At 51.6% G+C, this 24,601-nt stretch overlaps 2 protein-coding genes across 5 annotated transcripts; both read left to right on the top strand.

Annotated features, from left to right (window-relative positions):
• Positions 1-505: 505 nt before the first annotated feature.
• Positions 506-9,540, top strand: prune (prune exopolyphosphatase). The gene is made up of 8 exons (XM_018759879.2): positions 506-769; positions 3,923-4,027; positions 4,521-4,717; positions 4,978-5,162; positions 5,484-5,642; positions 5,878-5,972; positions 6,505-6,663; positions 6,831-9,540. Exons 1-8 carry the CDS (start codon positions 731-733, stop codon positions 7,281-7,283), a joined length of 1,392 nt encoding a protein of 463 aa, XP_018615395.2. The 5' UTR covers positions 506-730; the 3' UTR covers positions 7,284-9,540.
• A 5,741-nt stretch (positions 9,541-15,281) lies between these two features.
• Positions 15,282-24,601, top strand: LOC108938852 (BCL2/adenovirus E1B 19 kDa protein-interacting protein 2-like). Of its 4 annotated transcripts, none has more exons than XM_018759811.2 (10): positions 15,282-15,479; positions 17,888-18,022; positions 18,541-18,611; positions 19,180-19,422; positions 20,166-20,363; positions 20,513-20,615; positions 20,815-20,946; positions 22,207-22,293; positions 22,643-22,741; positions 23,647-24,601. In XM_018759811.2, exons 1-10 carry the CDS (start codon positions 15,436-15,438, stop codon positions 23,669-23,671), a joined length of 1,137 nt encoding a protein of 378 aa, XP_018615327.1. In that variant the 5' UTR covers positions 15,282-15,435; the 3' UTR covers positions 23,672-24,601. The 4 variants fall into 4 exon arrangements, with proteins under 4 accessions (XP_018615327.1, XP_018615328.1, XP_018615329.1 ...); XM_018759812.2 differs by having other exon boundaries at positions 17,888-17,968; XM_018759813.2 differs by lacking the exon at positions 15,282-15,479 and adding an exon at positions 16,873-17,424.

Consider the following 24,601-nt stretch of genomic DNA (forward strand, 5'->3'; position numbering starts at 1 on the left):
ACATCTGTTAGTTATCTCCGCCGTCTGGTTACAGTGTAACTAAAAATCTTTCCCTGCCCGCCAATGGAGACAAGCCGCGAGGCTCCAAGTTATGAACAGGGCGGTGGTGTTTGTCACCCTCAGTCACGCGCATGCGTGCGCTCCACTCAAATATCTGACACAAAGCGCACAGATTATGAGAAAATACATATACGTTCCTTGATAAAGTGGACAAAGACAGGATGACATGGGTTTTATTACTCAAAAGTTTTATTACTATAAAAGAAAACTTAGTAGTATGTCTGAAAGTATTTTTACAAATTAGTTTTTTTTAAAAAAGCCCTTCATCAGACTAGTGCTCCGGGTTTTTGGATTGCAGTAGCTACAGTTTGACGAGTAGACACTTTAAACTGACCGAAGAATGAATATGTGCACACACTAATCAGATCTCATGTTACACGGTGATGCAGGACCATGACCACGATTCCCTCCCACTCCGTCCTCCCGTCCCTCCTACAAAGAGCTCGTCGTGGTCGCCGCCCCGCAGGCACCGTGCTGCGCAGCACTGATCGCTACAAACAGCAGGAAACCTCGAGTGTGAGCGCTGCAGCCTCACGCGGTGTTTATCTTTGCTAACGCGCCGTACGGTCTCGGGGCTCGGAGGTATATTCCGTAGCCCCTCGTGTGCCGCGGTCACGACGCGACCCCCTCCCGACAGGACTCGAGGCGACCCTCGCGGAGCTCGCACACGATGGAGGGCTTTCTGCGGAGCCGCGGGGACGCGCTGAAGGTGAGTTTCGCGGGGTCACTCAGCGTCCGCGAGCCGCCGGATCCGCTGCCTATTTTTAGTAGTTTTCCGTTGTGCGGCGCGAGCCGCGTGTGGGCAAGCCGCAAGGTGCGCGCGCCTCTCCCACCGCGTAAAACATCCACATCGTCGCACACGAATTGGCATTTGATGATACATGATGATGATATATACATTAATTTAATGTATGATTAAAGAAAGTGAGCAGGTGCGCGGCGCGTGTCCATGATGTTTCCATCCGTGTTATTAACGGGTGATGAGCGATGAGGGTAAATAAGGGGTAAATTAGGGTAAACGCGCGTCCCCGGGCCCTACCGTGAGTGACCCGTCGCTCCGTCTCCTCCTTCCTTCTCACTTGTTAAACGTGGACAAAATTCACAGCAGTTGAATGTGGTGGAACATGTGGGTCTCTGTGTGTGACTCGTGGCACTTGTTAGTATTCAGAATTAATGACTCGTGTGCGCGCGCGCGCCCGTGTGTGTGTGTGTGTGTGTGTGTGTGTGTGGGGGTCGACTTGTAATCTGTTCCTACTGTCCACAGAACCCCGTCCCTGACACACTGGCCTCGTTTGCTTCTCATGGCACTTGTGTGTGTGTGTGTGTGTGTGTGTGTGTGTTTTCAGTGCCCAGGACCACCCGGTCACTCTGGAGCTGGACCAGTAGTTGCGGTCACGGTTCCACCTTTCGCTTGTCCTGGGTCCCGACCGCAGGACACTGCGGACCCCTCCCGGGCGTAGATCAGTGTTTGGGGTGTGTATCATCGCGCGCGCACACACACACTGTGTGCAGGTGCCAGAGGCCCACTAACCTGTGTCTGCTGCCACTCCCACCCTCAGTGTAGTGAACACGGGCAGCGCGTCTCGTGGCGGTTAAGGACAGGCAAGGTTAAGGCTAGAGTCCCCGGGGGGGGGGGGGTCTGGTTTCCTGGAGTTGGTGACCGACCCTAAACCGTTCCGATGGGTCGGAGCCCAACAACACAACAGCGTTTTTAATGACCGCGTGCGTATTGACTCACTTGCCAAACACAGTGGTACTTGCACTGATTTACTGCCTCTTACCAGAGTACATTTACATGATAAAATTTACCTGATGTTTTCTCCAAAGCGACTTAGTGTTAAACTCCCTGCAGTTCTTTATACAGCTGGGTAGTTTTACTGGAGCAATTTAGGGTATGGACCTCATTCAAGGGTACTACAGCTGGAGGTGGGATTCGAACCTGCGACCTTTCGATCCAAGGCAGCAGTTCTAAGCACTACGCTTCCAGGTTTCCATCAGATTTTAGTGTCAGGACAGGGGTCCCGGAGGGGGTGCTCCTTCGAGTCCCCTGCTGTCCTCCTGCGCCGCTGTGCACCAGTACCTTATTGGTTCTCGCTCCATTCTGCTTTGTGTCGCTGCGCTTCGACAGCCCACGCGTCACGGCTCCCTTTTTTCATCTCAAGCACAGACAAGCGTGTTTGTATGTTCGTTTTCCATGCCACATCGCAAGTCCAAGTTACTGAGCACGCCGGGCGTAGTAAAACACGGTAAATGCAGCAAACCCTTCACCGGGCCACGTTATCTGCTGCCGTCGTCGCTCGTGGCCCCTGTGGCCCCCCTGCTTTCGTGCTGGACGCTCCACTGAGTCGAGGTGGACTGAACCGGACCGAGCCGGTTTGTCACCCAGAGCGACGAGGGACTCTCGCTCTCCTCACGCAGCTCGCCGTCACCCTGAGGCCTGACACACACGTGTGTGTGTGTGTGTGTGTGTGTGTGTGTGTGTGTGTGTGTGTGTGTGTGTGGTGTGTTTGTCTGTCTGACAGCCGTGTGTTTGGGAGGAAGGGAACACACTTGGGTTGTGCAGAATGATGCCCCTCCCCCCACGCCGGAGACGCTGATGTCAAAGCCCCTTGATCTATATGGACTGCACCCCCCCACCTAGGGGCCCCTTCTCTCCACCCCCATGCTCGAGTCGCGGGGCCCAATCGCCGGTGCCCTTTCATCCTTAGACTCCGGGGTGCGGCGCTAAGATGGGATTCGATCGCAGCTTACTCCCCTCCTCGGTTTCCCTCTGTTGACGATGATGCTACGGGGGAGGCGTCGAACCCGCGGTCGTCCCACAAAGTCAAACTGGGGTCAAAAAAAAAGTCGGCAGCAGTCCGTCACACACCGGTGACCAGAGACACACCCGCTTGACTGTGTGTGTGTGTGTGTGTGTGTGTGTGTGTGTGTGTGTGTGTGCGCACGCTATCCACTGCTGCTGATGGAACCTGACTGGGGGCTTTTGGGGGGAGGGGCACACGGACTCATCAGTTGCCAGCATCGCCTTTTTGAGGCGTGTTCAGACCTTCCCTTCCCCGTCGGTGGTCTGTGCCCCCCCCGCCACCTTGATCTGGTGTATAATAATACAAGACACCTGACAAACAGAAGTTTGAGTCCCACCTTTTTTCTCTTTTAAATTCTCTAAGTCCAGGGGGAGCTGGTAATGTAGGGATTAGAGCTGCTGCCTTTGGACCCAAAGGTCATAGGTTCGAATGCCACCTCCAGCTGTAACACCCTTGACGAAGAGACTTCCTCTAAACTGCTCTGGGCAAATTACCCGTCTGTTAAATGGGTAAATCACTGTAAGTCACTGTGGAGGAAAGCGTCGGATAAACGAATGATCGTAACGTACGTTCGTGGTTGTCCTCGTCTGCATGTCCATCTATCCATCAACCCCCAGCGGTTCCGGTCGAGGAGTTGTGGGTTCGAGCTGGAAGGGACACGAATCTATTTCTGTACATTTTTATGCAAAATGGGGGCAGCAGCTGGCGTGTTGGTCAGAGCTGTCATCTTAAAATGTGAAGGTTATCGGATCGAATCCCACCTCTCGCTCTACTACTCTTGATCAGGGTACTTAATATGAACCGATGCAGTTAAAATGACCCGGGTAAATCAGTGTAAGTGGTTTAACGTTGAGACTCCCTTTGGGAGGGGAGGGGCAGTGTCATGAATAAATATAAAAATGAAACTGGAAAAGGCGGCAAAGTTGTTGCGTCACTGATTTGGTTTAATGTTTTGCTGCCGTGGCAGCAGAACCGTGACCCATATGGACAGCGTGGCGTCTGAATGCTTCGTGATCTGATGATGGTGATGACGACCTGATCATCTCCCCCCCCCACAGCGCAGCTGGCAGGACGGCTCCGAGGTGCACATCGTCCTGGGCAACGAGACCTGCGACCTGGACTCCATGGTTTCCGCCCTCGTCTTCGCATACTTCCTGCACAGAGTGGGTTCGACGACCGCCGTCCCTCACAGAGGCCCCTTTGTGTGGAGCCGCCGACAGGGCGGTCGTTCTTTGCCGCTCCTTAGCCGCTCGCATGAGTCAGCAGAGAGGCGCAGCGCGGTTCACAAATTCCTGAGTGCGTTGCTTCAGCTTGAGCAAACTGGGGGGAAGGGGGTCTGCGCCCAGTAGGAGCCCACAGTGTCAAGTGTTAACTGAGAACCTGATATTCTAGGATAATGACCGCAAAGCCGAAAAGTCGGTGCCAAGAGGTGATGTATGGTGTCTGCTCCAGTGCTTGGGGGGAGGGGGGAGCCACTGGCAGGCGGTGGCCCTTGTCCGGCCGGTCATTACAGGATATCGACCCTGTCTGACCGCTGCAGCGCACTGTTCACCTGACTCATTAAATGTTTAAATGGCTTCACAGATCCTTGAAATGAGTAGAAATGGAGCGGAGAAGTTGGTAACGATCTCCCTCCGCCCTCTCCCGCCCCCTCAGACATCCGGGAAGACGGCGGTCCCGGTCCTGAACATCAAGCGGTCCGAGCTGGCTCTTCGCACGGACAGCACCTTCCTGCTCCGGCAGAGCGGCCTCCCGCAAGAGGCGCTCGTTTTCCGGGACGAGGTGGACCTCCCGGGTCTCGGTCGGGCTGGCCGGCTCGCCCTCACGCTGGTGGACCATAACATCCTGCCCAGGTTGGGGGGGTCACGTCTGCAGCCGCGGACCCGAATCGCGTTCAAAAAGCGGTCGCTCGGCACCTTTGCCGCATTGATTTTTAGATCGGCAACCAACGGTGGGGGTTCATGACACGGCGATCGTGTGTTTTGAGATTGCAAAATAACGTCCGGGGCTGAGATGCGGTCATTGTGGTTTAATTTGTAACGGCGGAAGATTGCTAAACATATAGCAGAAGTTGCGGTCTCACAGTGATCCACACACACATTTTCCCCCGCAGTGCTGACGGTGCCCTGGAGGGGGCGGTGGTGGAGGTGATCGATCATCACGTGCTCGAGAGGACGCCCTCCGATTCCTGTGCCGTCACCCTGGAGAGCGTGGGCTCCTGTGCCACGTTGGTGACCGAGTGCATCGCCCGTGAGGCGCCGGAGCTGCTGGATCGACAGATGGCGCAGCTCCTATACGGTAATAATGATGGCGATGTAAATGCTGGAGGTGTGTGTGTGTGTGTGTGTGTGTGTGTGTGGTGTCATCCAGTGCGGGATCTGATATCTGCGTAGGGGCCATGTGTCAGACTTGTAATATAATCCTGCCGCCCCCACCCCCCTTTTGAAGTTTGCTTCTGAAAAATTTCATTTTTTTTCCAAACAATCAGGTTCCTCTTAAAGGGAAACACCCACTTTTCCGTGTTTGTGTTTATTTTGTCGACGTCGCTCCTGTGGGACGGCACACGTGCATTTGAATGCCGTCTTTAGTTTGGGGGGGTCCACTTGTCTGTTTCTCTAGGCACCATTGTGTTGGACTGCGTGAACATGGCGCCCGAAGCCAGAAAAGTCACGCCCAAGGACAGCCAGTACGCCGTTTGGCTGGAGTCGCGCTTCCCAGACCTGCCGCCAAGGGGTGCCCTTTTCCAGTCCCTCCAGAATGCCAAGTTTGATGTTTCAGGTGAGGTCCGAATCGTCGCGAAAAAGTGTTCCTGTGGCGCCTCTTATGAATTATGGGATTTCCGGCGTAACGTATCTCCACGTGCGAGAACCTTCAGTAAGCTGCTGGTTTCACAGCAAAGTTTGCTACAATAAGGACGATTCAAAATTGGGGCTCTGAAATCAGTTGGAAATGTTGGCCAGTGCGGCTGCAGCCCTCGAGGGCCCCTTAAATGGGCGATTTCCGCCTCTTGCAGGACTCACGACGGAGCAGATGCTGCTGAAGGACATGAAGGCGACGTCGGGGGGCGATCTCTCGCTCGCCGTCAGCGTTGTTTACGTGACGCTCGAGGTGAGTAGGCGGCGTGTCGCGTCTCCTGTCTTGGGAAATGGGAGAATGGAAGAGCTTGCGACGATAGTCTAAGAAAAGACGCTTGGGATGTTCCATCGCTTCCGCTCAACGTCAACCGTTTCCGGTGTCTACCGGTTCATGTAGCTGAGCGTTCTGGAGAAGTGATTGAGGCTCAGTGCTCATGGCGCTGAAACCGACCGCCGTTTGTGACGTCGAGCTCTTTAACTTGTAGCTGTGTATTAAGAATTGATGTGCGGAAGGGTCGTGAACTCGACCGCTCAGTGAACGCTCTCATTTCGATTACCTAATCGAATTTGTCGCCATAATCGTGTGCTTCATTAAGCCTCACGGTATGGGTCATGTCTCTTTGGGACACGTGTGGCCAAACAAGGCACCGCCTGAAGAAAAACAACAGCCTGAATCCTTGTCTGCCCCCCCCCCCCCCGGTGAGAGCGATGATTGAGGGTCCCGTGGCCGGCAGGCTGCAGGCGTGACGTTCGCTCGTATTGTTTGCGTTCTCCTTCCCGGCCAGGCCTTCCTACAGCGGCGAGGCCTGCAGCAGGAGCTCTGCGAGTTCTGCCACAAGTACCGATTCGGCCTGCTGGTTGCCATGACAATCTCCTATAATGAAAACAACGAGCCTTTCCGCCAGCTGGCAGTCTACAGCTCCAGCACCCTCTACAGGGAGGAGGTATGAATTGCAGCCGCAGCAAATAACGTTTTATTTTAGAGGGAAAATAGTCACTAGACGTTGTATTTTTCTTTTTCAGCCCTTGGACATTATGATGTATTGTTAAAGGCAGGAAAGGGTCGTGCCGAATTAACTCTTAATCTGCTGTTTCGTTTGCCATGTTTCAGGTGAGCAGAGCCTTGGAAAATGCCCAGAATCCTTGCCTTAAGCTCTCTCCGATTAGCAGCCCTTACGCTGACGTGAAGGCCTACCTCCAGGGCAACATAGTGGCCTCCCGCAAGAAGGTGTTGCCCATCATCAAGGACTTCCTGAGGGAGTGGGAGCACAGGGTGGAGCGTTGTGGGGAGATGGAGGAGCTGGAGGAACTGGAGTACCATTTCGACCCGTCCAACTCCCCTGGCTTGGATGAGGAGGCACCTTCCCGAAGCTCAAATCGGTGGCAGGCAATGGCACCGGAGGAGGCCGGGGCAGAAGAGGATTGCCAGGTGCCGCCCACGCCCATGAACAGCTTGGTGGAGGGCTGCCCCCTGGACAACGGCCTGCCCCGGATCAGCCCGGAAGCCATCCTGGAGAAGTTCAACAAAATGGCCGAGCCGGAGGCAGCGGCGGGGGGGCAGTGAGAGCCGCCTGCGTCTCCGTCTCCGCGCTTCCCAAACCCCAGAACTACCCGCTCTGTCCTTGGACCGGTAGCACCTCCCTCTTCCCACTATGCACTAACCAGGAATGTTCCGGGCGGCGCCGTTCTGCAGTCTGCGCCCAGACAAGTGCACAATTAGAGTTTCTAAAATAGGCCAGAACTCCAGAGTCTTGGGCATCGCGGCGATTTCCCAGAGGGCCCCACGTGCTCGACTTGGCCGTGCGTTAAAACGGGCCTGGGTGTCGTGCGGCTCTGGCTCGGACCGCCGCGTTCCGAGCGGCCCTGGGAGCCCTTCTGCCTCCCTGAGCTCCTGAAGGTCTGCGTAACGGCAGAGGGCCCATTTCAGCTCAAAGAGCACGGAAAGCAGGGCACCGCGATGAGTCGAGATTTTCCTCCGCGCGTCCGACACCAGGGGTTCGGTTTGGACTCATTTACGCATGAGTTTCGGAGGCACGTGCTCTGCCTCTGTCCCCTTCCGTTATCTTCTTGTCGCCTTATTCTACAGACATGTCGTGGAATCATTTTGAGGAGGAGGAGACTTGTCAAGGAGAACTAACGCACCTCTGGCATCGAGGGCCTTTTCCCACAGGGCCTGATGTGCTCGTCTTTGCAGACCTGCTGTCAGCCTCTAAATACACCCCAGCGACATTTGCGTTTTGGTTTTGCTTGTATTTATTTGTTTGCTGTCTGTTGTGGCTGTGGTCCGCAGCGTGACTTGCGGGACCTAAGAGCCGTTATACCACGGTGGAACCCACCCTGTCCTTAACCCTGTAATCCAGATCGCTCTCTTATCTCCAGCCGGCCATGCTTCCTCCCCAGGCTCCGGGCCACCAGCCCCACGATCCCATACTGCTGCAGTCGACCCCCTGAGACGAACGCCGGTTGAGCCCGTTGTTTGCAAAAGGAAAGATTTGCCGGACCGGGTCATCTGGTGTGACCAGAACCGGGATCCAGATCTTCTTCGTCAGGCAGCTGATCCCCTCTTGGACGTACAGTCTGTCACCTGTCCTTGAGGGCACAACACTGCTTGATCTAACCCTCAGCTTTGTCACTGTAAACGTAACTGACATCTGCTGTAGCTGTCACACTTCGCCCACTCAGGTTCGGTGGCTCGCGGTTCGGTGCAACGTGGTAACTCCCTAAGATACGCCAGTTCGAGAGAGATTCAACCCCTGCTTTGTTTTCCCAAACGTTTCTTTGCACTTACGAGGGACGGTTTTGGATTTCACAGCACCTCATTTAGCAGAAATGTTCTTCCAGGATGTACTGCACTGCACCGAGGGATCAACTGTAGAAGCTCCTTGGACGTCAGTGCCAACCAAGGTGGTTTCACCTGCGGCGTGGAACAGATGTTGTGGGACTGAGCATCAAGGAAATCCGTATCGGGTATCAGAGGAAGAAAGGGCACTGATATATTTTCAAGACAATCGCTTGTTTTTTTAATGACGTCTTCGACATTTTGACTTCATAGTGGATCCTCCCGTTACAAAGTTAAACATTTCAGAAAATTAACATTTTCGGGTTTACTTTCTGTTACATTAATTTTCTCAATGTATTCACTAAAATTTCTATCTGTACCGGATAGAAAGAGATCGGCGTTTGCCCTCCGAGCCAGTAGATGGCAGTAAAGAGCACTTGGAAAGGAGCGTAGGGCTGCCTTAAATCAACTGGCTTCCACTATGTTTACCGCTTGTTGTTCCCGAGTGTCGATCAAGATGACGATCGTTGCACGCATGTATGAACAATGAATCGTCAACAGTCGGCGCCGGATAGGAATTCGTGCAGATATTTGGTAATTTAAAATTATTTTTCGTTTCATTTTAATACCGCTCAAAGTTAAGGTGGAAAAATTTAAAACCACTTTCAATTATGGCTGTATCTTAGGATTTTTACAAAGGAAACAAAATATGAACAGTCCTCCGTTCCCAACTGTTAGTAAGTTGAAGAGTCGGTGTACTTCCATCCGCATCAAGGAAACTATATTGATTTCTAATATTTTTGTTTGGTTATATTATTAATTTTGATTTTCCCCTTCTGGAAAGTTCTGAGTTTCAAGCTGAGAAAAGAGACCAACCCTAACCTCTCTTTAGTTTCGAGAGCAGATGTGACAGTTGTCGCACTCATTTTCAGACTGCAGAAGCTGGAAGATTTATTATCTGTGTATCCCACCGTGCCGCACCGCAAATACTCAGAGCTGTGTGCACGTGCTCTTCTTTTATTTTATTTTTTTTTTAATCACTCCAAGGATTTTTTTTTTCTTTTATTTTTTTTATTTTTTTTTTTTAATTGTTTGTAAGTGAGTTGTTATTGGATTTCTGTGCTAGTCGCGGTTTATCCATAACGAACACCATGTTCATGCATAAGGGTGTCCATCAGTGCACTTGGCACCAGGACACCCTAGGTCGGAGGTCGATGATCGACTTTGTAGTCGTTTCTTCTGACCTTCGGCCATATGTCTTGGACACTCGGGTGAAGAGAGGGGCTGAGCTGTCAACTGATCACCACCTGGTGGTGAGTTGGATTCGATGGCGGGGGAAAAAAGCTGGACAGACCTGGCAGGCCCAAACGCATAGTAAGGGTCTGTTGGGAACGTTTGGCGGAGGCCCCTGTCAGAGAGGTCTTCAACTCCCACCTCCGACAGAGCTTCAACCAGGTCCCGAGGGAGGTGGGGGACATTGAGTCTGAATGGACTATGTTCCGCGCCTCCATTGTCGGGGCGGCGGTTCGGAGCTGCGGCCATAAGGTCTCCGGCGCCTGTCGCGGCGGCAATTCCCGAACACGGTGGTGGACACCGGAAGTAAGGGATGCCGTCAAGCTGAAGAAGGAGTTCTATCGGGCCTGGCTGGCTCATGGGACTCCTGAAGCAGCTGACAGGTACCGACGGGCCAAACGGAGCGCGGCTCTGGCAGTCGCCGCGGCAAAAACTCGGGCTTGGGAGGAGTTCGGTGAGGCCATGGAGGAAGACTTTCGGTCGGCCTCAAAGAGATTCTGGCAAACCGTCCGGCGACTCAGAGGGGGGAAGCGGTGTTCCACGAACACTGTTTACAGTGGAAGTGGTGCGCTGCTGACCTCAGCTGAGGATGTTCTCGGGCGGTGGAAGGAGTACTTTGAGGATCTCCTCAATCCCTCCGACACGCCTTCCGTAGAGGAAGCTGAGGCTGGGGACTTGGAGGGGGACTCGTCCATTACCCTGGCTGAAGTTGCTGAGGTAGTCAAAAAACTCCTCGGTGGCAAGGCTCCGGGGGTGGATGAGATCCGCCCCGAGTTTCTCAAGTCTCTGGATGTTGTGGGGCTGTCTTGGCTGACGCCTCTGCAGCATCGCGTGGAGTTCGGGAACGGTGCCTCTGGACTGGCAGGGTGGTCCCTCTTTTTAAGAAGGGGGACCGGAGATTGTGTTCCAACTACAGGGGGATCACACTCCTTAGCCTCCCTGGGAAAGTCTATGCCAGGGTACTGGAAAGGAGAATCCGACCGATAGTCGAACCTCGGATGCAGGAGGAGCAATGCGGTTTTCGCCCTGGCCGTGGAACACTGGACCAGCTCTATACCCTCACTAGAGTGCTGGAGGGTTCGTGGGAGTTTGCCCAACCAGTCCATATGTGTTTTGTGGACCTGGAGAAGGCATTCGACCGTGTCCCTCGTGGCATCCTGTGGGGGGTACTTCGGGATTATGGGGTTCGGGGCTCGTTGCTACGGGCTGTTCGTTCCCTGTATGACCGGAGCAGGAGCTTGGTTCGCATTGCCGGCAGTAAGTCAGACCTGTTCCCGGTGCATGTTGGACTCCGCCAGGGCTGCCCTTTGTCACCGATTCTGTTCATTATCTTTATGGACAGAATTTCTAGGCGCAGCCAGGGAACGGAGGGTGTCTGTTTTGGTGGCCGCAGGATCTCGTCTCTGCTTTTTGCGGACGATGTGGTCCTGTTGGCTTCATCAGATCAAGACTTGCAGCGTGCACTGGGGAGGTTTGCAGCCGAGTGCGAAGCGGCGGGGATGAGAATCAGCACCTCCAAATCCGAGGCCATGGTTCTCAGTCGGAAAAAGGTGGATTGCCCCCTCCGGGTTAGGAGGGAGTTGCTCCCTCAAGTGGAGGAGTTTAAGTATCTCGGGGTCTTGTTCACGAGTGAGGGAAAAATGGAGCGGCAGGTCGACGGACGGATCGGTGCGGCGTCCGCAGTAATGCGGTCATTGTACCGGTCTGTTGTGGTGAAGAGGGAGCTGAGTCGTAAGGCGAAGCTCTCAATTTACCGGTCGATCTACGTTCCTACCCTCACCTATGGTCATGAACTCTGGATCATGACCGAAAGAATGAGATCGCGGATACAAGCGGCAGAAAGGAGTTTCCTCCGCAGAGTGGCTGGGCGCACCCTTAGGGATAGGGTGAGGAGCTCAGTCACCCGGGAGGAGCTCGGAGTAGAGCCGCTGCTCCTCCGCATCGAGAGGAGCCAGTTGAGGTGGCTCGGGCATCTGTTCCGGATGCCTCCTGGACGCCTCCCTGGGGAGGTGTTCCGGGCTTGTCCCACTGGGAGGAGGCCTCGGGGCAGACCCAGGACACGTTGGAGAGACTATGTCTCCCGGCTGGCCTGGGAACGCCTTGGGGTTCCCCCAGAGGAACTGGAGGAGGTGTGCGGGGAGAGGGAAGTCTGGAGGACTCTGCTCGGACTGCTGCCCCCGCGACCCGGCCCCGGATAAAGCGGAGGAAGATGGATGGATGGATGGATGGATGGTTTGTAAGTGTAGAACCTATTTGAGAGATGGCGTTGAATTGTTTCTTTCCTCTTGCCATGTTCTTTGGCCTGGATACTTCAGTAAGATTTACAGGTGGTCCTCGATTTCTGATGGTTCGACTTGGGATTTTTTTTTTTTGCCTTTACTATGATGAGCTGGCAATAGACATTCAGTAGAAACCATACTTTTGAATTTAGATTTCCCACCCCCTCCCGGGCAAGCGATACGCGGAGCGATACTCGCTCCCAATCCTGGGCAGCGACAGTGATCTGCGTCTCCCATTCTGTCACGCAGAGGTGTGTATTAAATGCATTTTCGATTTATGGTGGGTTTCTGGGAACGTCACCCCATCGTTAATCGGGGACCACCTGTATTTATTTAGCTGGAAATACTGTGTTTTAGGTACACTTTGGCTGCTATTGTTTGTCAACATGTAGTGTGTTGTTGTGTGTTTTTTTTTTCCTTTCTTTCTTTCTTTCTTTCTTTCTTTAAATAAATGTGTTATGAACAGGCTTTTCCAGAAGACTGAACGCAGAAGTGCACAAGAGGAGTGAGGAACGGGTTCAAGCAGCTTGTTGGAAAGTGGTGCTTGTGTGGAGGCGGTGGAGTGGAGCCTGGGGTTGTGTAAAACGTGGGAGGGTCTTTTGGACGGGGGGTATCACACCTAGCTTTTGGTGACTCTGGTGGAGTATGCAACTTCAGCCCCCCCAGCAGTGCCCCACATGCTTCCTCTCTCCTTTTTTTTTTTCTCCACCAGGGGGTGGAAAACGTTACTTTAACCGGTTTTTTGATCCACTTTGGAAGAAAAAAAATGGGAGGAGCTTATTGTCTGTGCATCTCGGTCGAACCAGGGTATGCTGTTTATTCGGACGTAAAATTCCGAGGTGGTGTCACTTTGTCGTGATTTTCATAGTTTTCGCCTGAGAACAAAGGTGACGGACAGCTGGCGCGGACAGGTTACACGGACCTCGGTTCCTTGGTGTTTTTTTTTTTTTTTAATGGATCTCCCGCCCGCCGTTGGCAATGTCGCCGTTCAGTGTGGTCAGAAGACTGACTGACTTTCATTCTTTATTTTTTGATGATAAATTTTGGATGATCCAATGTCTTGGGACACGTTTATTTTTTAATCTTGGAGTGTGTGTGTGTGTGTGTGTGTGTGTGTGTGTTCAGTCACTGTTGGGGAACTTGTACATATTTAAGCATGATTTGTATAATTCAGTTCTGATATACTCGTGGCAGCGTGCTAAAAATGTGATTGATTAATTTCCATGTGTTTGCCGGGACTTGTAGAATCCCAGGACTGTTCGGTGGGTGATTCGCGGCTGTTTCGTGACATGTCACCGGCGCCGCGCGCAAGGGTACGAACTCTGCTCGAGGCCTGCTTGTGTGCTGAGGCGCTGGGAGGATGTTCTCTGACTCGGTGGACCGAAAGCCCGATGCCGTGACGGATGCGGCCTTCGCTCCGCGACATCAACAGGACGTCGGGCGCGTTACTAGTCTAAACGGAGCAGGGTGACCTGAGGGTCATGCTGGCCCTGTGTGAGCAGGTGTTTCGAATGCCGGTGAGCACCTACATCCCTTCCCCGCCTTGTCCCTCGCACCCGTCTGCTCACCTCCTAGTGAATGTCCTCTCGACGGTGACGATCGAGTCTGAAACCCAAAGACTCCCTGCTTCCCCCCCTTTTACACCGCGCAGGATAATCGGGAGCAAACGGGTCAACAGAGTTTGAACAAGCTCTTTGAAACGTGGTTTCTTCCTTCTTTCGACAAATGCATTTAATCAAGTCGGTGCAAAAGCAGTATTTGTAATAGGTCTTTCCCAGCGTGTTCAGTGAAGTTCTATTAAAATATGGAAAAAAAAAAAAAAAGGCCCTGTGTTACTGGTGTCATTTTGTCGTCCTGTGCCTGGTGACCACATTTTGGGGGTGGGGGGGACAGGGGCATGTCCCGAATTTTCCTAATTTTATTTTTATTTATTTAAAGAGTCTGTTCTCCAACAGTCCAGCTGAGGGCGGTCTTGGCCAGGACCTGTCACGGCTTTTTTCCCTCCATCTCAGCTTGCAGTGCCTAGAACGAACGTGACGTCACTTGCTGCTCCAGAGCTGAGTCGGGGCCCTCCGGAGCGTTTCGCCTCATACACCTTGTGCTCGTACAATTTCTAATAAACACGTAAGCTTCTGGTACCTCAGTCCTGCAGGGGGGCAGCGCTCCACCACAACCGTGGCATTTTCGGACTGATGGCAGAACCTCCCGCACACAGCAGCGATGGGACACCTCGCTTCGGGCTCCCTCGGATTTTAACAAGAACGTGACGGTACCTGAAATGTGGCCGCCCGTGAATCCAAGGACTGAAACTGCTGGGTTGGGCCATACCGCGGTGCGGGATCGCCTGCGGTTCCGCGTCTAGGGTGGCGCAATAGCCGTGACCGACCGTACAAGGAGCAATCGCGTTCTTTCCAGCTCCAGCTGGTATGCCTGGGGGCATTCAGACTCTCGGCCCCTGCTTCGCCGCACCCTCTCACAGCTGTAGAAACATCCGCATGTCTCGTTGCTGTTTGTTAGAATGATTTCGGAGCCTTTTCCTTACCTGAAGCGTACTGCGTATTTACCCCCGTGTGGCTCATCGCTGGCTCCGCACTAGGTTCTCAGCTCCAGGTTTGAAAAACACAGAACATTGTGCAGAATCGGGGGGGCAGAGTGTTTTAGGAGAAAACCTGATCAAATCTTATTGGGTGTTAAAGGGGAGCCGAGATGGACTCAACATCACATCGATATTATACTCCTTAGAGCTCATTCGAAATACCCCCAAAATCAAGGCACCCCCACCGAAACGATCCAGATCGGGCCTCCAGAGGCCAAGGCTGCTTCTGCTCGCTGTCCGCTCTTCATAGGACACCCAGTCCCGCAGGTCCCTGCATCTAATAGGTCAAGTAAAATCTTTTAATAAAATCCCTGAACAGATACGGGGTTTGTTTATGTCTCCTTAATTCACTCCTTCTGTACTATTTGCTTTGGTAAAAGTAATTTTTCAATTAACGACTCGGATGCTGTTTCATCGAATATTGCGAGTATGACGACAAAAAAATGAGACGAGTTGTTTTCCAACTGACCCACCTGAAGACAGAGGGGTGCTGGCTTTAGGACCATGGGGTGTCCAGGGGAACGGCGGCAGGTGCAAAGAGAGGGCTACACAGGTGAGTTCAGCCAATGCGGGCCTGTCTCAGCAGCTCTCGAAAATCCAGAGGAGCCTGCTGGGAGGTGGGCGGGGCATGAGCTCACCCTCCGAGATCTCGTGAGCACAAACAACGGGCGGGAGCGGGCGGCCAGCGAGCATCTACGGCAACCGGTCTCCTGATCCGTATGTCCACCGTGGGACGCGGCTCACTGAGCGCTTTGACCGAAGCGAGGCGATGGGAACGTACACCAACCAGAGGGAGCACTACCTCCTCCATGGGTAGGTCCATCACGATTTTGCTACTTGAGGATTAGCAGAGCAGCCTGATTTTTTTTTTGGCCCATTTTGTAGATGATTTCAGAGTCCGGCTTCGGTTTCTGGTCGGTTCTGTTGAACGAAAGCAGCGTTTTGGACAAACTGCGGAATAAGAGGCAAGTTGATGTAGGGCATTGTGTTAAGAGGCAACACCAACCAGGTCACGACACCTTTGTTGGGTTCAGTTCATGACCCAGCCAGCATCCATTGAGACTGTCCACCGAGGCCCTTTAATTCATTTCCTACCTCAAGTGAGTCTTAACTATATTCTTTATTTATTCTTTTGCATGTCAGATGAGGGACAACCAAATGCAGAATGCGTAATTGATGAGGACGGGCGATTCGCGAGGTTCCTGTGGAGTGTTAGGTTACGACCCAAACAAAATGGTCTTCTTGGGTGTCATATGTTATTGATGTTTGTATGATGCTCTGCAAAGCAAGTTAAAGCATTGAGTTACCCATGTAAGTAGCTCCTTTTCCATTTCCTGGAAGGATTGAGGGTAAGCACCTTGCTCGAGGGTACGACATCTGGAGGTGAGATTTAAATCTGTGATCTCTGGGGCTGAAGGCAGCAGCTCTAACCACTGGACCACCGGACCGCCAGGGTGTCCCCTGTTTTCCCCTACATGAAATAGCTGTCAGCAGTTGACCTCACCAGTCCTGTGACACGACATGCTGTTCACGTGTCTCCGTGGAAAATTCCACACGCCTTCGGTGAACAGCGATTCCCTTTGTACGGTCCCGGGGGGGTCACTACAGCTCGGGTAACGTTTCGAACCTGCTCTCCGTAGCCCGGTGAGCAGGGGCCCACGGACAGCGGTACACGTGACTCCGAAGAGCTTCTGATTACTGGAGGGGGGGCTCATTTCACTCTTCCAGTTACCAGGCCACACGCATATTTGTACCGTGTGGTGAAACGCGCTCCCGTTACGGTCCCCATCCCGGGTACGAGCCTCGGTCCAGCTGGTACTCGTCTTGCTAGTCACAGCTTCGCTGTGACCCTGCGGTGGAAAACCGCACACAGCAGCGCTGCATGATGTAATTTTACCATATTAACTTGCACCTTCACATGCAGGGTGTGCCCACCCAGGTGCCTCTGGAAAGCGGTCTGCGCGAAACCACGCTGGATTTTAAAAGCAAATTAAATGTGTGAGGATGGTTCCCCTCAGTTACCGTGATTTACTGTCTGCTGCAGGGTGGGACCTGAAGGACAAACCCTGCTGTGTGAATCACTTCCTGGGGAATAGAGTGATGGGGACACTGTGTGTGTGTGTGTGTGTGTGTGTGTGTGTGTGTGTGTGTGTGTGTGTGTGTGTGTGTGTGTGTGTGTGTGTAAGAGATGGACAGGAAAGAAGTAGTGCAGGAACGTCATCGCAGACACGAAATTCACCTGATCATGCATTCCAATAAAATGATCAGTCGTTATTATTAACATTTAGAACCCAAGTTCATACGATCCCTTTTAATGTAACACCGAAAATCTGTACCGTTCACATCCGCCCGGTGTGTAGGTTTCACCATGGCATGGTAAAGTACGTATTTTTCACTCTGAAATACTACCATGTGATCAGCGAGCAGGGAGTCCTTCCCCAGACATGAACACACAAGTCCGGCTCGAGCTCCGCACCATGTAAATACAGGCGCGGCAGCGCGGAGCGCGTTGCCATGGCAACGCGGGGTGCTGGAGGGGAGTGGAAACGCGGCGCACCTGGTGTCTCAGGTGCGGCGTTTGAGTCACGGCGCTCGGCGCTTTCCCATTGGCTGCGACGGTTGTGGGCGTGGCCGGGTGCGGATCGGCAGGTGGAGCGACGAGAGGAGTTTGTGGACACTCAGACAGGGTAAAGAAAGAGTAAAGGACCGGGTAACTGAAATAGCGCAGCGAAGACTGGAGCGGTCTCGATTTCTACAGGTGTGTGTTTGTTTGTTTAAGGTAAACTGAGTGTTTCTCGTTAGAGAAACAGGTGACGCCTCTTTTTTGGCAGATTAAATTGATTTTCATACAGTTTTTAATAAACATGAAGTTTTTCCTCTGTTTTCGAGTAAGTGAACTGAAACAGATATTTAGAAAATGAGGAGCAAGAAGTGCGTGTGTGTTTGTGTTTGCGCTTGTGCTCATGACACCATGATGCTCTTCTCAGGTGTCCTCCAATGTATACCACCTTGAAATAGAAGTGTTTATAACAAAGGAATAATGTAATGAAATAATAATAATGAAATTATACAGATCCTTAACATTTTAGATAGAGTAAAATGAATAGCTGAAAACTTTTGGTGTGTTAAAATGTGGAGGGTTCCTGCTGAAGATGTTCTGTGTTGGACAGGAGCGTGTGTGTGTGTCTATGTGATGTCTTGCTGTCTCCTCTGTGCCCCAGGGGTCCTGAAGACACCAAGGCGTTCCACAACATTGGGGACATGGAGCTGAGCGAGGAGTGGCAGGACGAGGACCCGCCCAGGTCAGGGGCCCACCCTCTCACCCCTGGCTCTCCCCGTACCATGTTTACAACAGGGTATTGGTTTGAATATCTCGATAAACAAATCTCAGCTATTTGAAAAGGAGTTTGTGCAATTTTTCATTTTGTGCATAGATTCACACGGAACATTCCGGAATCATATTAGCGTGCGTAAGCCATATTTCTGAGCACTGCTGTTACTGTTAGATAAGTAAATAGGCTTCTCACAGCTTGCAATAATAAATATTAATGCCCCACAGATGTTCTATAGAAAAACTTTCTGAAAATTTGTAATTAATTTGCAAACAAGTTTTAAACTGGCTACTTTGAATGTGTGTTTTTGACAAGTGGTATGAATTTACTAGCATATTGGCAATGCGATGTGTGTTTATTACCGTCGCCCTAATTTGGGAGCTGCTGAGTTGCCAAGGCCAGAGTGACGTCTGTTTTTTTTCGGATTGTCACGTTTGTGAGGGGCTGCTCTTGGAAGAAGACGGGTTCAAAGAGCGTGTCGATGATGCAAGCGATGAGCGAGAGACAGAAGTTGAATTAAAAATGTGTCCACGTGGTTCCAGGCTGCTTCCCGAGGACATGGCAAGCCCAGCAGGTGGACAGCAGGGTCCTACAGACGACGGAGACCGACAAGGTAATTCAGAGCCTCGTGCTCTCTCGAGTAGCCTGGACATTGTTTGCACCTTGAAGATTTGAGAAGGGTTTGACTTGACACCTCGAATCATAACACCTTGCAGAATTTGTTCCAGAAAGTCATCCATCCACCAGTTGTCCACAGTCACTTACCTAGTGCAGGGTCGTGGTGGTCTGGAGCCTATCCTGGTACAACTGGGGTGGGGCACCATTGCGTTGTAAGACAACCGAGACACGCACACACCAGTTCACCTGAAACAAAGGTTTCTGGACTCTGGGAGGAAACGAGAGCGGATGAAGGAAGCCCATGCAAACATGTGAAGAACATACAAAGTCCACACAGATGGAACGAAATTCAAACCTAGGTCCAAACCAGGAGCTGTGAGGCACCAGTACTACCTGTTGTAGCCCTGCTTCTAAGCGATGGTGTGTTGGTGGTAGAACTGCTTTTGCTACCATTGCTCCTCTGATCATGGAAGTCTTTAGTTGCCCAGGTTCTCCAGGTGTTTCTAGCATTGATATGGATGTGCAGAACAGCGTTGGATGATGGGAGTTTCCTGTGTCACCAGCCCCACCCCAAAGCCTGGCTCTCTCCGGAAGCTACCCCAGGAAGAAGCGCCTGGTGGCCCCCACCCTCAGCCTCACGCTGGACCGTAGCGATTCGGTCTTCTCTGAGGACTTCACCTCCGCTGCCCTGTCTCCTTCCCCTGATGATGATGAAGACCTGGACATCAACCTCGATGCCATGGAAACACCCTCTGACAGCGAGTCCTGCACGTTCCCTGGGAGTATGGTGGACCTCGAGTGGGAGGGTGAGTCTGTCGGGCTCTTGCTGTAATGATGGGTGTATAGTAACTCTTCTTGGTTGGGTTGGATGGATGATTTTGAGGGTCTTTGGGTTGGTTTGTGTGGATGGGTGGGTAACTGAGTGGGGTTGGGATGGTGGGCTGGATGGATAGGGGGTGGATTTAGTTCTGTTGGGTGGATTTTTACGTTGAACAAATGGGTGGGGGATGGGTGGTCACATGTATGGTAGGTGGCTGCTTTTGGTTGGATGGTTTGGTGGGTCTTTGGGTGAGTTGGATGGACTGGTAGGGAGGTGGCTGACTGGGTTGGATGGATGGTTTGGTGGTCTTCAGGTTGGTTAAATGAATGGGTGATTAGGTAGGATAAATGAGTAGGAGGATGGGTGTTTTGGATGTAGGAGTGGTTGGCTGGGTTTGGGTGGGGTGGATGGGTAGAGGGATGGGTGCTTGGTTCATGGCTCATGTCCATTCAAAGATCACTTGAATTCATTTGGGTACATAAAACACAAGTTTACGCCTTATAGCGTAACAACAAATAGTGATAAAAGTCAAGAGACGTGTAACGGGGAGTAACACCAGTTGGGTACGGTTAAAAACAAGGTGCGGGGGGATAAAGCAGGAAAGAAAACATAACTAATAAGGCTGGTACAGGAGGGGGTTCAAGGCCAGCTGGCATGTCCACTCCTCCTGGATGTGCCAGTGAGGGCTGAGCAGTATGTTGACTCGTGGATATGTCTTCCTGTGTTAAGATGACCTGCCGCGGACAGGCCGGGTACGAGGCGGGGCCCTGCGCTCCTCTATGCAGGAGCAGGTGGACACGGGTCACCTGGAGCTGGACCAGGTGGACAGCCGTGGGCGCAGGTGGCGTCGCTTCCACATCGCTGGGCAGGAGTGCCGAGTGGACATGACCGTGCTGGAGCCCTACCTGCAGGTGCTGTCCCACGGGGGTGAGTCTGTACTTGTGCCTTGGGAATGAGGACTACAGAGCTTGGGAGATGGAGACTGTAGGAGCGGTCTGTTGTGAAGATTCAGTGAAGATCTGAGCCTAGTACCCTCCCCCCCAACACACACAGTCTAACCCCTGTCTGCTACGTAGGTTACTATGGTGAAGGAATGAACGCCGTCATCGTGTTGTCCTCCTGCTACCTTCCGGAAAACACCATAGAGGACTATCAGTACGTCATGGACAACCTTTTCAGGTGAACTCGTGGTTTCTGATGTGCAGTAACTGGTATCTTGTGCAACATGGTACAAGATTTATATTACTCTGGTAAAATCTCTGGTTGTACAAATTTTTTTCTTCCCAGTGGTACCCTGAGGTTATGCTTTCGGTTTGTCTTGAGCTGATGCTCTCTCTCACACACACACAAACACGGCCTCACCTGAGTCTTGCCCCAGGTACATTGTGGGCACCTTGGATCTGATGGTGTCGGAGAACTACGTCATGGTTTACCTGTGCGGGATGGCGCCTCGCAGCAAGATGCCCAACATCAAGTGGTTGCGCCAGTGCTACACCACCATCGACAGGAGGTGAGCCCTCATCCTGAGCTGCTGGCAAGGCCTCATGGGATTTATCACCTCCTTTACCTTTAAATGGAAAGCCTCTCTCTTTTGGCTTCCTGTCTAGGTAACCTTTTTTATTTGTTCATCCTCCTCAATGATTAATGCAAATAATGATTATTTATTCAGTAATTCTGTCAGCTGTTTGTAAATACTGGAAGCATCAAGAACCATAGCAACTTCATTGTGTGCATGAGCACACTTGACCAATAAAACTCATTCTTGATCTCAAATAAAGAAAAAAAATTATGGAAAAAAAGGAGTGCTGGACCATCCCTGTCCTCATCGGCCATTGGTACAGTCCTATTTCTTACAGCTAGTGCTTTAACTGGTGCAGTTCTGGGAGTGGCCACAAGGGGCAGCACATACCTTTTTTTTCCCAGCCTCTTTGGTAAGGATTTAACAAGACCCGAGAACAGGCTGGTGTTGCTCTCCTCCAGTGGCCCTTCCCCTTTATCAGCTGCCAGTTGGAAATATGATGGAAATGTTTGGAATTCCTTTCTTCTGTATGAGGACTGGGCTGCTAAGTGCTGCCCATCATTCTTGAGATGAACTCGGGTCCCAGTGGCCCCCGGCGCTGGGGAGACTCTCCCATCTGCGCTACCTTCAGCGTGGCCATGTGACCAGTCCTTGTGTTCACCACAAGGGAGGCTCATCGTAGAGTCCCGGGTTCGAACCTGTCATCTTTACAGGATTGTTTCCTATATTTTTTGTCGTTCGAACTGGCAGTTCCTCCTTCACCTTCGCTGGAATTCGATTCGTTTACCACCGGGGCGTCGTGTCCTTAACAGTTTTGGGTGGAACCACATGTTCCTTTCACCAGGCCGGGAGTTGAGCCACGCCAAAGCCGGGATCTCGTTCCCCTGGTGAGTCACGGCCTGCACGCTGTTGAGTCACTGCAGTCGACCGCTGGGGGCCCCCGTTTATTACGCTGCAGTTCACCCCCCCCCCGGTGCATTCCCAGAATCCTCCGTCATCACTTTTGGGCAGTGACTCAGCTGCTCTTGGTGGAAACGGTGCGATTTAATTCTGCAGACACCGAAGAGTTAGCCCCCCTGCCCCCCCATCATTACACATATGGCCCCTGGGTGGCGCTAGCGCTGTCGTGGAACCCAAGCCCCCCCAATGGAAGATGGGAGTAACTGCACAGACTCCTCCAGGAGGACCTCGGAAGCGCTTCCTCCTGCGGGTTCACAGCGTTCACCGCATTTGCCCCGTTAATCTCCCCAGGCTGAGGAAGAACCTGAAAGGCCTGTTTGTTGTTCACCCCATCTGGTACATCAAGGCCCTCATCACCATCATCAAGCCCTTTGTCAGGTGAGCACCCTTGTGATGATGATGATGATGATGATGATGATCACTGAGGTTTTTTTTTTTTTCTTTCATTTGTTTATCTGAAGCGACTTGCACTGTGACATTTGTACCCTTATTACCCTGACAGCAGGGTAACTTATTCTATTAACTTGGTCCACACCTTCCAGCTGACAATTGGCCACTCTAACCATTGCGCCACCTGCTGGTCCATCTCAGGTAGTGATCGATTGTGCTGCAGATGACATGGTTACTGAGATGAATAGCGGCAAGTGGACCCCCCCAGTGTCAATTCCCCCTCCCTCCTATCCAGCAGTGTGTCCTGACCCCCCCCCCCCCCCCCCATGTCCCGTAGTGTCAAGTTCAGCCGGAAGCTACACCTGGTGCACAGCCTGCGGGAACTGGCCCGGTTCCTCCCCATGGAGCGGGTGCAGATCCCTGACTGCGTGCGCAGGTGAGTGAGCAGCCCCACAGCGCCCCCTGGCCCTCACACTGCACACATCTTTTAGTAGACCTTGCAGTAAAAGTGTACTTCATCTCAGCAGCACAACACGGTACATTGAGGAAATTACACAAATATAACATGATATATATGACCCTCATTTAACTGGGTTTTGTACGAAGGAAAACCAGTCCAGCTATAGTAGTTATACATCACTTTTCATACAACAGAGTAATTTGGTGTATTTTTCTCATTTCCACTGTGATTTTACCCCATGATGGGTGTTTCACTCCCTGCCTATTATGTTTTTTACTCTGCAAACACACACAGTATTTACTTCGTCACACTGACAGTCTGTCCCAGCCCTCAGTTGCGGTAAATATAGTATCACACCTCACACAGCACATTTCACACCCTTTAGCACTTTTCTCCAAAATGACTTGGTGTCAAGCTGCTTACTATTACTGGTTTCTACAGCAAGGTAATTTTTACTGTATCGCCTAAGGGAAGGTACCTTGATCGAGGGCACTGCAGCGGGAGCTGGACTCAAGCATTTGTTAGCGATGCTACCAACATTATCATGTCCTCATGCTTTGCAGGGTGAAAGACACGGTATTATATAATATTAATTTGAGCCAGATTAACACTATATGTCTATAAAATAAAATATAAAGTGTGTCTGATTTGTAAAATAGCTTTTTATCTTGTTTTTGAACTGCACTGATTTGTAAATACTTTTTTTTGCCCATAATAAATGGTAATTTCACTTCCCTCACAGTGGGAATTTGTCTGATTGGCTCTTTTGATTGAACAACGTAAACGCCCAATGTGAAAGGTGAATACACACTCACTCCCTAAAGGACCCCCCCCCCCATTTGTGGCTATAATGTGACATTAATGTTCAGTACCGTCTACAGGTTTGATGAGTCGATCGACAGATAACGTACACAGAGGATGGACACTACAGTTCCTGGACAACTGGACATCCCCGGGGAGAAAAAGTGGACACCGTGGAACTTGTAACGGCGCGGGGATGTTCTGAACATCTGCAAAATGTCCCCGGAGCCTCCGAGATCCAACCAAAATACCTTCCTGTCGCAGACTATGTTCAAGAGCTCGCCTCATCTTTAGAGCGCGACTTCCACGTTGCCATGGAAACGGTCAGTCTGCATCCTCTTTGACACAGCAGAGATTGTAGCTGAGAGCTGTGTAACAACAGAGCCATTGTGTTGACCGAGAGGGCTGGGCTCTGCCGCTTGAGTGCGTGTGTGTGTGAGCACGTTCAGGGTGCTGAAAGAAGCTTGCTGCTGGTTTTTCCTCATTTCAACTTCAATGCAAACCTTGCACTTCCATGGTAACAGTGCTGTGGATCAGGAGTTCCTACTCAGACTTGACTTAAATCACAACAGTTTTTCTGGGGGGGGGCGGTCAATACTGTATATTGTACATGTGTAGGATTTTTGTTTTTTGTTCATACTCATAAGGGATTAATGGTTTTGTATTAATATTTATTGCTGCCGTACGTTGGTGGCTTGCTTAAAGCTACTTGCTAAACTTCATACTCATAATAAAAGTTTGTCTGCATCTATGAGTGGTCGTTTGGTAGAGGGTGAGATGTTCACCTTCTCTGGGTTCCGTCAGCAGCTGGAGCTCAGTTACTGACCCGTGTGTGTGTGTAAATCTGATGAGACCTCCTGAATCCAGATGTTCAAGGTTGGATGGTGTTTCTGCTACTGTCCTCAATTTGAACGAGATGTGACACCATCAGTGTAAAACTCCAGCTTTGTGGTCAGTGAAGCAATTCCATGCAGGAACAGTAGGTGGCGTAGTGGTTACAGCTGTTACCGTGCGCTCCAAAAACCCAGGTTTGAA

Source organism: Scleropages formosus, chromosome 23 (assembly GCF_900964775.1).
Source record: "Scleropages formosus chromosome 23, fSclFor1.1, whole genome shotgun sequence".
Taxonomy (NCBI): Eukaryota; Metazoa; Chordata; class Actinopteri; order Osteoglossiformes; family Osteoglossidae; genus Scleropages; species Scleropages formosus.

Excerpts from the sequence above, each read along its gene's own strand:
- prune (XM_018759879.2), top strand. The coding sequence starts at position 731 with ATGGAGGGCTTTCTGCGGAGCCGCGGGGACGCGCTGAAG. Across the intron at positions 4,028-4,520 it reads TCGCATACTTCCTGCACAGA|ACATCCGGGAAGACGGCGGT; the intron begins GTGGGTTCGACG and ends CCGCCCCCTCAG. Across the intron at positions 5,643-5,877 it reads TGCCAAGTTTGATGTTTCAG|GACTCACGACGGAGCAGATG; the intron begins GTGAGGTCCGAA and ends CGCCTCTTGCAG.
- LOC108938852 (XM_018759811.2), top strand. The coding sequence starts at position 15,436 with ATGGGAACGTACACCAACCAGAGGGAGCACTACCTCCTCCATGG. Across the intron at positions 18,023-18,540 it reads CGTACCATGTTTACAACAGG|GCTGCTTCCCGAGGACATGG; the intron begins GTATTGGTTTGA and ends ACGTGGTTCCAG. Across the intron at positions 22,742-23,646 it reads ATCCCTGACTGCGTGCGCAG|GTTTGATGAGTCGATCGACA; the intron begins GTGAGTGAGCAG and ends TACCGTCTACAG.